Source organism: Eleutherodactylus coqui, chromosome 8, assembly GCF_035609145.1.
Source record: "Eleutherodactylus coqui strain aEleCoq1 chromosome 8, aEleCoq1.hap1, whole genome shotgun sequence".
NCBI lineage: Eukaryota > Metazoa > Chordata > Amphibia > Anura > Eleutherodactylidae > Eleutherodactylus > Eleutherodactylus coqui.
In genome coordinates, this window is record NC_089844.1 from 74,431,059 (window position 1) to 74,445,548 (window position 14,490).

General features: G+C 42.7%; 1 protein-coding gene across 3 annotated transcripts in view; it reads right to left on the reverse strand.

Moving 5' to 3' along the window:
- The window catches only part of RAPGEF4 (Rap guanine nucleotide exchange factor 4), a 270,214-nt gene that overhangs the window by 66,579 nt on the left and 189,145 nt on the right, over positions 1–14,490 (reverse strand). For all 3 annotated transcript variants that reach the window (XM_066575843.1, XM_066575842.1, XM_066575840.1), the window contains one exon: positions 559–709. In XM_066575843.1, the coding sequence (XP_066431940.1) occupies positions 559–709 (151 nt within the window). The remainder of the gene's footprint in view (positions 1–558; positions 710–14,490) is intronic.

The window sequence follows — 14,490 nt, forward strand, 5'->3', positions numbered from 1 at the left end:
AAACCCCTCTGACTCCATATGGTGCTTGGAAGCCTTATATACTCATAAAGGCCTAAATGACTCACACTACAAACATTAAGCTAACTTCTCACCCTCTTAATTGCCAACAGCAATTTCCTAACCTTTGGCCTGATGAAGGCACCTGTACAATGCTGAAACGTGTAGCCATTTAACCCTTTACAATCCAATTTTGGATTGAGGGTTTCCTAAAAACATCTCTTTTTGCTGTTATACAACAGCGCCATCTGCTGGCTAAAGCTAGTGTGCGTGCGCCAGAGAAGCTCCGACAGCAGAGTGGCTGGCAATAGATGGGAAGAATACCCTGTTGGACATCATCTAACATTGGAGCTGTACAAGCTTCAATCAGAATGTAGAAAGATGTCAGACGGTAGATTGGAAAGGGATAATAATGTGAGCTTAATGCGCACTTAAGCCTTGGTACTTCCTCCATTAATTCTTTGCTTTTCCTGCATCCTTGATGTTACTGTACAGTTAATACATTCGGACAGTTTCAAACAATATACAAGTCTGCTCTATACAAAGCAGGGTCCAACTTACCTCCAGGAAAGCCATTGCGACCTCATCCTCCCGCAATAGGTCACCATATAAGGTGGCCCAAAGTTGTACCAATCGGATCACTCTACGTTTGTTATTGATGGCATAATCCATCTTCTCCTGCTCAGTTCCTTGAGAAGGTTGGGCATGATAACTGCAGAGAGGTTAAGGAACCAAAATGATAAATAGAATGCTAAAACGGTGCAGATTTCGCTGCTGATTATGGCGCCAATTCTGTGCCTAAATCCTCAGCAGAATTCCGTCGTGTGAGATCTAAAGGAGTACCTTGAATATAGAGCTTCCTGACATGTCAGAAGAACTGTGGGCTCTTATGGTACTCGTTTAATAGAATGACAGGAAAGTCAGGTTTTGCAGCTATGAGGCACATTTAGCGTATTTTGGAACAGATCTGCAACAAATTCTATGTCAAAAATGGCATGATGCAGATTTCAGTACGTATTCTACGAACTATAGTGAAATCCACAGCATAAATTGACATGCTGCAAGTTTAAAGTCCTCATCACATGTCAATTCTGCAAGCGTATTTCATGCAGATTTTTTCCATACCATATGGATGAGATTTTTTAAACCCCACCCACATGGCATGTTTTGTAAATGCCGTTGATTCACCATTCACAAATTCTGCAGTACTTACACCCCCAGTGAACAGACCCTAATAGTAAAAATCAAATATATACAAAAAGGCACAAAGAAGAAAGCTTTACACGAAAGGCTATATACTTTTCTATGGTTGTCTGATAGTCCGAAGCATTTCATAACCCAGTACCTATCTGATCCTACTTTTGTTGGATTAAAGAGATTTTACTGTATCAATTTTTTTCCCCTTTCAGCCAGTAACATCCTAATCTCCACGAAAATAAGAAAATATCTAAACATTTGTTAAAAAGGGATTAGACAAGCAGCAAATATCACAGACCAACATTGTTTTCAATGGATGGGTCAACACGGTTTTCATTTTTACTGTGGATCAAAAGTACATGAGCGCCATCTTGTGGTACAAGGACTTTTCAAAAGATGATTTTTTTTTTCCTTTTCAGATTTTTTTGAGCAGTTTTGGTATTTCAGTAAATGTCAGCCAAATTGCATAAAATGACATAAAATGAGTGATGGAAAGTAGCAGAATAAAATAAATGGGTGGAATATAAGTTGTTACAGGCACCGAGTTGTCTCTTTGTATTTCATTATCAGTAGATGTTTGCTTTTCAGTATTTGGTATTTTGTTAGCAGCAGATTATGCCATCTCCACATGAGCTTTCCCCTTACTAATACACTAATCAGCTCTTTACATTACCACATACACAACTTCACTTGTTTTCCATTCTTTTTGTTATCTGCCACTCTTCTCACTTCGAAAACCTTCAAATGCGCTATCATCTTTTCCAACAAACTTACAACCTGGTTTAAGACCTTCGAATATCGTCTTCACCTGACCCGTTAGGCATTTCTCACACTATATTTGTCCCCTGTGTTTGTAGATATGATACCTTTTAATGGCTAAAAAAAGAAGCAATATTAGTAGTGCAAGCTTTCAAAACTAATTAGGTCTCTTCGTCAGGCATGCTGTCTGTTGAAGTCTGATAAAGAGACCAAAGCAGTCTTGAAAGTTTGCACCATGAAGGGTGGTTTCACATCTGCATCAGAACCTCTGGCCGGTGGTTCGGTCGCAGATTCAGTAGCAAATACCGGAAGAAGCGATATATGCAGCACTTTTTCTTCCATTCCAAAACCAGGTAGCTGGGCAGAAAACAGGAGGACCCCATTATAGTCAATATGGCCCACCCGATGCTGTTCGGTTTTGACCACAGATGGAACAGTTCGGCATGGGGATTCCCCTTTCCTGCTCCCCGAATATAGCAGGGAAGCGGAATTCCCAAAGTTGGTGTGAAAACACCTTACCATAATTTCTTTTTGGTAATCATTAAAAGAAATCATATCTACAAAATTATTTTGCTTCTCATACTGAAAGCAATTAAATTTGGTCTACTGGCTAACACGGTACCAACCTTTTTCCTTTTCCCCTACTTTTATCGTGTATGTCAGGAGAAGTTCCAACATATACTCTAAACGTGTCCATCATAGATACCATTTTTTAATGGAATAGTGCAGTAGACTACGCTATTCCATCCTGTAGAGTCCTGTAAAAAACGTAGATATATTTATGGTTCAAAAGTTTTTTATTTTGTCTGTTATGCAGATATGAAAATTACAAAATTGTGGTGTCATTTTCATCAAACATTCTTACATTAACCTCAATTGTCTTCCTTTGTCTAGTTTTCTGTCTTATTCTTTGAAACAGACTTTTTTTTTATTTTAAATATAAGTATGAACTCTGATGCTATCAACATTTATAGCTTATAACTTCTCAGATTAATTTCTGGTATCTCTAGCTTCAGTTACTGATTGGTTAAACTGAGAAAAAGAAAACTTAAACATATCTAATATAACAGCTTCTTATGAAGAAAGATTGAGGAAAGAAGGGGGGGAAGTAAAGAGGGCTGGAATGTTGAGAGTGGGGGGGGGAGGCTTGGTCAGGGGCGAGAGGAGAGAAGAGGGGGGGGGGGGGGGAGTCATCTCGTATCTTGATTTGAGGGTTACGTTTTCAGGGTCTGGTAGTATCCGAAGGGTCATTGGTTGTGTTTGTGTTGGGGAGTGACCCCCTTTCAAGCCATGGGCCTAAGTCTTGGGAGAAACGGAACTGATTCCATAGCGTCCAGGTGGCTTGGAAATTCTCTAGTTTCATCTCGTCTCTGGCACAAAGCTCCTCCATATATTTTATGTGATCTAACTCCTCCAACCACATTAGCCTGGAGGGGGGAGTTGATGACTTCCATTTTTTTGGGATTACCAGGCGCATTGCTTGAATGAAAAATCTCAATAGAGAACCTTTTGCTTGCTTCTGGGAGCCCGGGAACATTGAAAGTAATGCAATCTCAGGAGTCAGCTGTATTTGATTCCTACTAATTGCAGTGTAGAGGGAGTTGATCTCCCGCCAAAGAGGACAGATCAGTGGACAACCCCACCAGATGTGTGTGAGTGTTCCAGTTCCCGTCGTGCATCTCCAGCAGGTATCCGGATACTGGGGGAATATTCTCGCCAATCTCGCAGGTGTCTGGTACCAACGTGTTAAGATTTTATAGTTTAATTCTTGTAGTTTGCTGGACATGTTTATTTTGTGGGTTAATGTATAGGCCTTTGCCCATGACTCCTCTGAGGGTATGGTGTTCAGTTCCCCCTCCCACTCCCGCTCCTGCGCTCTGTTACAATGTCGTGTGTCTTCGGTTAGGAGCATCCGATATAGATTTGAGATTTTATGTTGATCTGTGGGGGTTGAGGTGCATAAATTCTCAAAGGGGGTAGTGGGCCGCCTCAGCTCTTGCATATCCCCCAGTGAGCCAATATAGTGGCCCAGTTGTAGGTACTGAAACCACGCTCCGGGATGGGGCCGCCTCCCTCCCAGGATCTCGCTTAATGGTTTAAGGCCAGTGCTAGAAATCACGTCTCGTACCCTAGGGATTGTGTCTGTGGTCGTGTCAGTCACCTCAAAGCCTCGCAAAAACGTGGGAGCTTCTGGGTTTCCTATCAAGGGTGTGAGTGGGCCCGGTCTATGGATCAGATCTGTCTTAGTCGCAGGGCCCATCCAGGCTGTCACCATATCTTCAATGAATGGGGACAATCCCAGTCCTCTGTGTTTCCCCCTACCGGGTAGCCATATGATCCCTCTACCCTGGCCGAGTGTCATATCTTGTTCCATTTCCACCCATATCTTCTGTGCTCTACCGTGGAGAAGATCAAGAATGCGCTTAGATAACGTCGCCCGATAGTACAGGGCTATGTTCGGGACTCCCATGCCTCCTAGTTCTCTCGGGCTGGTTAGGGCTTTCCATTTGCGTCTAGGTTTGGTGCCTCCCCATATAAAACTCATGATTACCTTTCTAACCCGTGCCAGGAAGGAGCCCGGTATAGCGATTGGGACTGTCTGGAGGATATACAGAAACCTCGGAAGCGCATTCATTTTTACTGTGCTGATCCTTCCGAACCAAGATAACGGGACTCCCTTCCACCTAGTAAAGTCAGACTCTAGTTTAGTTATGAGGGGTATGTAATTTTTTGCAAAAAGTTTGTCTGGATCTGTGGTAAGTACTGTTCCTAGATACCCCATCTCCTCCGATTTCCATTGGAACGGGAGGAATGGCTTTAGGGTCTCGACTTCTATGTTTGGTAGGGTTACATTGAGAATCAGTGATTTGCTTAGATTGACCTTGAAGTTAGATAGTTTGCTAAATCGTTTAAATTCTTCTAATATATTGGGTAGTGCTATCCTTGGGTTTTTAATGTAGATCAGCAGGTCGTCTGCGTATAATGCTACCTTATGTTCAGTTTCACCTGTTCTAATTCCTTGTAGGTTGGGGTTTGTCCTAAGTGCGCTCGCCAGCGTCTCCATTACTAATATGTATAGGGAGGGGGACAGGGGACAGCCTTGCCTGGTGCCATTACGGATGTCAATCGTGCGTGACAGCAGGCCATTAACCCTTACACGGGCTGAGGGGCCTCTATAAAGTGCCATCACCCAGTCCATGAACCTGGGTCCGAGGCCTGTGCGTTGTAAAGTCGCTTCCATGAATCCCCAGCTCACCCTATCAAACGCCTTCTCGGCGTCTACCGAGAGTAAGCACAGGGGCTCCCCATTCCTGCGAGCTCTGGACATGAGGGCCAATGTTCTTATTGTGCTGTCCCCTGCCTCCCTCCCCGTGACAAAGCCCACCTGATCCCTGTGCACCAAGGTTGGGATGTGTGCCTGGAGGCGCGTGGCCAGAATTTTAGCGAATATTTTCGTATCTATATTTAATAAGGAAATTGGCCTGTAGCTGCCGCAGGCCGCTGGGTCTTTGCACGGTTTGGGTATAACAGTTATCACTGCTTGCAGTGCCTGGGCGGGGAAGGGACAGGTCTCTGATATGGAGTTGAATGCGTTGAGCATCAAGGGGGCTAGTTTAAAAAAAACGTAGATATATTTAATGGATACCAAATCAGCCTATAGTTAATAGATGCCATTATATGACATTGTCACAATATGGAGAAATGGGGACTCTGTGCATCGCTATATAGGATCCGTGCATCCAGCTTAGCTGATCAGCACAAGAACCCTTTATTTAAAACCAGAACCGAGACTGAATACAATCCTGTAGGATCAGGACGGCCGTTCTCAAAGAAGGCCTTGACAAGGCTTTCATTACATCATGATCCTGTCCTTGACTACACACAGCTGTAATACGCTTGTGATAAAGCAGTCTTAGGGCTCCTGCACACTGGAGAGAAAATCAAGTGATTTTTTTTGTGATGCCATTGTGAGTGAAAACGCACAATTATGAAACCAATGATTTTCAATTGTTTCATTCTCATTTGCAATGTTTTCAGTCCTGCGATGCTGTGTGGGGGGAAAAAAAGAATCGCAGCATCTGCTTTCTATTTGCAATTGCACATTGCATTCAACGGGGCCTGGCGGCAGCAGCGCTGGCCTCATTGAAAACAATTGTAGAACATTGCGATCCGCTGCCGCAGCTGTGACTGCCGCGGCGGGGATGAAGGGAACCCTCGCAAGGATGCAACGCTGTTTTTCCCGTGGAAACACCGCGCATCCAGGGATTCTCAGGATTGCAAAGGGCAATATTTGGCCGTGACTCACAGCCCACTATCGCTCCCGCCAGTGTGCAGGAGCCCTTAGGGTGAGTTCAGAGACTGCAGAAACGACACAACTGTTGCACTTTACTTCGTTGCAGAGGGAAGACCTTAAAAAAGAAAACAGTGCATATAGAAACTGCCCTGCGTTACCAAATGCAAGCCATGAAATAGAAATTACATTTGCTAACAGCTAGAAATGGCTGGTTTGGATAGATAGATAATTTTTTTACGCAATTTCCTTATAGTGGTGTGGTCCTCTATCTTTGTCTTTAATTACTTCCAATTTACTGGTATTGGTTTTCCAATCACATACGTTGCAGCAGATTACTCTAGAACACTCATTTATTTCATTCTCCTTAATCCTCTCCTGAGGTTGTAACATTGATCTCTACCCACATCTAAGATTATACATTCAATATTTCTTACAATTGGTATTCTGGATAAGTTAGAATAACACCTCATATAGAAGAAAAATCTTCTGTGGAAATCCAGGTGATAAATACATCGATTGTGAACACTGGGAGTCTGCATAGGAAATCCACCCACTGAGCTATATGTACTTTCATTATAGGGTATTTTCTAGATAGGCACTGATGGCATATCACACAGCAGTGGTGTAACTAAAGCCACCTATGGCCTGATGCAAAATCTAAAATATAGCCCATTTGTATAAACATGGCCGCTTTCGTTTATAAATGAGAAAGTCTTCCAGAAGTTCTGGACCATACATAAATGGTGAACTATAAGGAACATTTGGGGGGTATTAGGGGCCCTTAGAGCTTTCAGATTTCAGTGCAGTTGTTGCTTCTCCTTTAGTTCAGTGCCTGTCAATTAGATATGTAATATACCCTATTTATAATTAATAGAAGGGGGTCTTCAGTACAGAATTGGATTCTCATCTCTTGGCCGGAATGGAAAGCGGTTACAGGAAGCATCTCTCTCTCTGGAGGACCTGTCCTGCCTTGCAGTCCATTGACTCGAATAGACACTGTGTAACGCTTAATCTCCTTTGTGATGGTGCTGTAGGGAAACAAGTTTCCTTATAGATTACAGCTGATCACTGAAGATCACAGCAGAGAGACACTAAATAGGTCAATTTATTGTGAAGGGACCCTTTTTACTTGTAGGTATTGTCTAAAGTGCAGAGCCCCTTTAATATCTGCTCATTAGTTTTACAGCCCCATGTTCCCTAATAAAGTCTAGAATTAAAAAAGTTATGGTGCTAGGTATAGTGCAGCGATCCCTTAGTCTCTTTGTTCTAGGCATACAGTAAGTGGGGTGCACAGTGGTCAGACTCCCATTGATACATGTTGATATGCTTATGAAATATCCAATTAATAAACTTCAGAATGCAATAAGTGTATGTTTCTTATCTTGTATTGGAGTATTGGCCCTTAGAAAGCTAAAACCTATGCATTCTAGTGCAGGTAACTAGGATTCTAAGATAAGGAGTCAACAGAAAAGGTTGAGCTGTGTTAACTTAGAAGATGCACAAAACTAGCAGAAAATATTGTATAATGCGATAACAATACCCTGACTGCAGTGATTTCCATGTCTAGATGAGCCTTAAGAGCTTTGAGACTATTTGGTAGATGTCAATAAGTCTTATGATCAATAAGCTTTGCATCCTATGTAACCATAACCTATGTAACAGTAATCTATGCAACGAGTAACCTTTGTATGATAACGCCTTCTTCCTTGGTGTGTAAGAGTTGGCAGTGTTCTCCAATGAGAACTTAATGAATTCTGTTTAATTAAGAAGTGTCTTGACATAACATGGAGTGATTTCATGCTATTGATAGATAATTGTTAGCAAAATCCTCTCATCACCATATCTACCAATTTGGCACCTGGCAATGAGGTGATCAGATCGGTACCGCTGTGGTCCGATAACACACTTCAAACCAAAACTTTTAATGGGGTTGTACCAAGATTGACTTTTATCACTTATCCACAGGATAGGTGATAAAAGTCTACTTGGTGGAGGTCTGCTGCTGAGAACGAGGACATCACCGAACAGGGTTCCGATGTCCATCCTACATCTCACTGTAGGCTTGCTGCACCTCCCCCTTTTCATCAGCCCCATTGAAATGAATGAAGTGGTGCCGTGCATGTACTCTAATCAATCAATGTGGGTGATTGCTATAGGCTCTCTGTATTGTTGGGGGTCTCAGTGGTGAGACCCCCTCCCTGTGGATAGGTGATAAAAGTGAATCTTGGTTCAACCCCTTTAAAGAGTGTAGACATTGAGTGGTTAGAAGAATTTGGGTGGCTGTACACAGTAGAATGATGTGCTCTGCATGATTCTTGTAGAGAAGTAAGAAACATCACTAAGGATAATGTAAGTAAATGTTTATGTCTGCAACATCTTTATTTTACTGCATAGAAAAATGGTAATAGACGTACAGCAACAATTCTACATCTCTTCTACATAAAAACCATAAAACTGCACCATGACGTCCTTTAACAAAGCATAGATGGCATTCATTAATGCTAGTTAATGCTGTATTACAAAAGCCTCTGCACTTCCAAACAATCAACACAATAACATGCTGTAATGCTGTCAATACAGTCAGCGCTAAAAAAATGTGAATTACAAGTTTAATGTTCCTCTTAGTCATGTTCTCGTTCAGTCTCTCCAGCCATATAATTATTTCATATATTTTTTACCTAGCTATTATCAAACTCACCGCAGGTACCTGTAATTTTTGGCATTTTCTTATTTTACATTTACTTACTTTAAATCCGACTAATGATAGCTCTCGGAACAGAGATTAAGGTTTACAAAAATAAGTAAAGAAGCAAAATATACACAGATTGTAATTTGTGCTCATTAGACATGATTACATTGTGAGATATGCTGACGACTCTGCTTTGCAGTGCAACATTTAACACAATGGATGCGATGGATTATAAAGCAGTTTTATGTTCCTTACTAACTGATATTAATGCGGCAGATTTGTTTACAATGTATCACAACCGGATTTCCACTTATGATTAGAGGCATTTAAAGGCAAACATTCAAGATATGTTATTTAATAGAGATGAGCGAACGTACTCGGTAAGGGCGATTTCGCAACCGAGCACCGCGATTTTCGAGTACTTCACTACTCGGGTGAAAAGTACTCGGGTGCGCTGTGGGGCGGGGGGTTGCAGAGGAGAGTGGGGGGTAGCAGCGGGGAACAGGGGGGAGCCCTCTCTCTCTCCCTCTCCCCCCCACTCCCCGCTGCAACCCCCCGCTCACCCACAGCGCACGCGAGTACTTTTCACCCGAGTACTCGAAAATCGCGGTGCTCGATTGCGAAATTGCCCTTACCGAGTACGTTCGCTCATCTCTATTATTTAACATTCAGTCTTACAATTTTTGAGGAAGCATTTTTAAACTTCAGGCGACATTTTGACTTTAAGGTATAGTGCTAATGTCTCACATTGCATTTCGGGAATCTTGTTTTTTGCAGTACTTAAAGGGATTCTCCAGAACTAAACTATCCTACCAAAAGTATTTGCTTCAGATTGATAAAAAAGATAAAAATTGTGGGGCATATGGTGCAACCTACAGACGTAATAACATTACATGAGTTGGTTATTTGCCAAACTTCTCTATTTATTGTATCAGCATTAGAGATGACCGAGCACGCTCGGTAAAGGAGCGTGAGAGATCTCTCTCTCTTCTCTCAACACCTCCCCCCACTCACCCCCGCTGCTCCCCCGCATTTGCTCGGACGAGTATGCAGTTACTTGAGAAGAGCGATGCTCGCTCGAGTATCTGCCTTTACCGAGCGTGCTCGCTCATCTCTAATCAGCATATATACACATTTCAAGGTTCATAGACCTCTTCCTTAGGCCTCCTTCCCACGAACGGATTTCCGCCGCGTAATTCGCGGCGAAAATCCGCTGCGTTGCCCGCAGCTATTAGGTTCTATTGAACCTAATAGCACAATGCTCACGATGCGTAATTCCACCGCGGAATTACGCACCGCGATTTCTCCCGTCCTCACCCGCAGCATGCTCTATTTTCTGCGGGTGAGGACGGGCTGTACGCACTGACGGCTTCCATTGCAGTCAATGGAAGCCGTCCGTTCACGCTATCTCCCGCTGTAACCAGCGGGAGATAGCGTGAAAAAACGCTTTCCCGCCCACCGCCGCGCGTCATATGACGTCATATGACGCGGCCGGCCGCATCACGTGACACGGCCGGCCGTGCACGTGACACGGCTGGTGACGCGGCGGTGGTGGGCGGTGACGGGCGGTGACGCGGCGGCGGTGGGCGAGGAAGCGATTTCACGCTATCTCCCGCAGGTAAGTATAGGGGCTCTGGGGGGCGCCGTGACGGGCTTCACTGCGTAATATTACGCGGCGGACCCAGTCACGCTCGTGGGAAGGAGGCCTTAGTACTTGCTGGGGACGAGGTCTATGAACCTCTAAATGCGTATACATGCTGGTACAATAAATAAACAGAGAAGTTTGTCAAATAACCAACTCGTGTAATGTTATTATGCCAGTAGTGGATACATAGGAATACGGACACATCATATGATTTTTCTTTGCTTTATTCTTTCATTATGCTCGGACAATCAGGTACATGATACAAACAAGAACGCGTTTCGGCGCAATGCCTTGTTCACCTTCAAAGCAAAGAAAAATCATCTGATGTGTCCGTATTCCCATGTATCCACTATCATTTGAACAAGCCATAGGACCGAATGGCAGAACGGATGCGAGTATGATTTTCTCTGCATGCACAGACTACAAGCACCGCAAGCAGCTAAGAAGGTGAGACAACTTCTTCTTATTATGCCAGTAGTTGTGTCATATACCCCACCCCGCCCATTTTTTTTCCAATCTGGAACATGTGATTTAAACATTGTCCCAGTTGGGTACTTTGGTTTGGCTGCACCTACTACACATAGGGACACTCTCCCTTCACTTCTATAAGAATCTTTAGCCAGCATCCTCTGAAAAGAGGGCATCATGACTCATTTCCATTTTTCTACTGGGCTCGCTTCACCATTTTTCAACTATTCTGCATACCAAAACTATTTGTACACCTCTGTCAATAGAATGGATCATGCCACGTAACATAAACCATGCTAGATAAGATGCAGACCCTGGGAGGTGCCAGCCATAGTCTGTTTTGATTGCTTCACTTAACATGCCTCATTCCAAGGAATGTAGAGTTAACACGTGGTATCATTACTGGTTGTCACATTAGTGGACTATTGGTTTATGACATTTTTGCTAAAACCCAGGTCACCAGATCAACTGTGAGCTACACGATCACAAAGTGGAGGAGAAAGGGACATACCAAGCCTAAACCAAGACCCGGACCAGCCAAAATATTAACTGAAAGAGACAAATGACAGCTGGGAAGAATTGTTCGCAGAGCTCGCTTTTCTACTATCCTGGAACACACTGAAAATCTGCAACCAAATGGAAACCAAGTCAAAGCCATCACCGTATGACGGAAACTATTGGATATATGGTTTATTCTGCTACACACAAGCCATCCATCGCAAAGCCATTAGTTCTTGTTCAGGTATTCAATTACATTTCATAGAATAGTGTAAAATCCCTAGACACATCAAGACAATCCTACCTTAAAATGCCCAATTAGGAAATATGGATGCAATGAGAGAGGGTGGGGGGGGGGGGGGTTGTCTTGCTTGGAACCTTGATTAGCTAAAGTGGAGAGCAACTATAAAGAGTGACTATCACACTGGAGGACACACATATGCTCAATGATTCCAATGGGTGCTGTGTAATATTAGATTTACGGTAAAGTAATTGTCCCCCATTTGTCACTCCCTTTCTATGCTAGAATGAAAAGGCACTTTTAGCTTTCCCAGACAATATTATCTCATGGCTATGGATTTAAGACCTCCAGCACTCAAGAACAGCATTGGGGGAGCTGTCCTTATCCTGGTGGCTCAACCTCTTTAAACTCTCTGCAATGCAATATCTAGGGTAAGATTTTAGGGGGTTGGAAATCGATCCTAGCCTGGTTAGAGTATCACTTTAAAGTGTATCTCCATTTTCAAGCAACTTGCAGAATCTTAGGAGGAAAAGATGATACTCTATGAACACATAGACACCAGCAGGATGATCTGCCAGCTACACAACTAAAACATGCAAGATGTCTTAGTGTTTGATGAATATGAAGGTGTAAGGGTTCATTTACACGGTAACGAACAGCAGTCAATGATATAGGAAGTTGACTGACCTCACTTTAATGACCTCTACGCTTGGCAACTGTTGGAGGAAGAACAGACACACAAATGATGGTGACATTCATAACTTACACTCGTTCATGGAACTAATCATTTCCTAGCACAGCCCAAAAAGGAGATATGCGGAAACAGAGTTGGCATCTTGGTACAACTCTCTAATGAATAGATAATCAAAATACCAGCTTGATATCCGCATAACTATTCCATCCACCAATGGTGGGTTTACCAGGTTGGCAGCACCTCCCCCACCTACTTTCTATAATCCTCCTCAAGACTGTTTGCATATTTGTCAGCTGATAACTGGGTTGTTTCCTTGGGGCAATTCATTCGGCCAATCATCAACTTGTGTAAAAGGGCCTTAAGATCTTTATACTTACACATTTTATCCAAAAAGACAAGGCATGCTATAAAACCTGATCTCCTTCTATCAGTTGAGTATGTAGTCGGTTGTTTCATCAGCTTCTTTACAGGAGTTGGCATGTTGTATCATAGTTTTTACAACCTGGCTTTTATTACGTTAGTCCTGATCGCCTGTTTTTGTTCGGCAACCATCAGTCTTTTTTTCAGAGTTCCTGATGTGAGTCAGTTGGGTATTTTCTTTATTATTATTATTAGAAGATGCCCCCTAATATATTCTAGCATTTAACGCATCAAAACTGTTTACCACTCAAATAAATTCAAAATACAGAAAATCAGCAAAGTTATCCGTAAATTCATGTATCTCATACTCGGTACCTTTTATCCCAAATTTATATTCTTCACTCCAGTTTGTTGCACTATAATTATTTTTTCACTGACCTCTACAAAGTTGTATAAAGCAATGTGAAACACAATCATAAACTGCAACTGAAAAGTAATAATTATATCCATAAATAATTTCATAAGAAATACCAGATGCAAAAATAGTAATTTCCACACACCACAATTATATTGTCAACGCTGGAAAAAGGCCGGGAATACGCTGGATTTGTTCTATGAAATACATGGAACCGGGCAAGATCTGACAATGCTATTTATGTTGCTGGACACTTCACCAGAAACACCCATGAGAAGAACTGAAAATAATAATAATATCTGAAGGGCTAATGTCTTCTTATTCTAAATGTCCACATAACAATATAATTAGTTGTGTCCTTTTATAAAGTGCATTTTCCTCAATAAGACAAGATCAAACATCTTAATGATCATTCTTGTTGATGAGTTTGAAGAGTAGTGCAAATTTAGATTTGGTCTTATCTCAAAGGGGTTTTGTCATTACAAAACATACTATACTTACCTATTCCTCCTCTGTCAGTCTGCTTACTGCATCTTCTCCCCGACGATCTTCTCCTGGCTCCTGCAGTCCCCTGGGTCACCTCACCGCAAGCCGGCCGATTCTTTGTCTTCTGGTGACGAAGCGTCCATTCTCTGCAGTCTCCATTCTGCAGGGCAATGTACACTATGTCACTAGGGACATAGCGTTCACTGCCTAGCAGGGAGTGCTGAGCTATTGCTGAGTGCTGAGCTATACCACGATCTGTGGTATTCCACATCCTTTGATCGAATAGAACATTTGCATGTCTGCTCACATGAATGGATAGTGATTTCGATTTCCGCAAACAAATGGTCTATTTTAGTGCAGACTCCGCACGGACGACTTCCATTGAAGTCAATGAAAGCCATCTGACCCGTGGGCCATCCGCAATTGACACTGCAGATAGGTCACAGATACCTGCGTCATCGCCTAGCATGGGAAAAACAAAGATTTAAAGAAAAACAAGACAGTGATGTGCATGACCGATAGTGAGCTGCCGCGGTCATCCACAATACAGAAGTAATCAGGTACACAAGGTCGCCGGCTGCGGTCAGAGTAGGATTCTGGCCTATGTGACAGACAGCTGAAATCAGTATGTCTTGTCACTGTACCGTGCCACCCACAGCTAGGGCTTCATAAGTGAACTGAAATACTCTCTTCAACTGTATGACTTGTGAAGGCAAACAGGGATTTTGGGGTTATGAAACCCCCTAT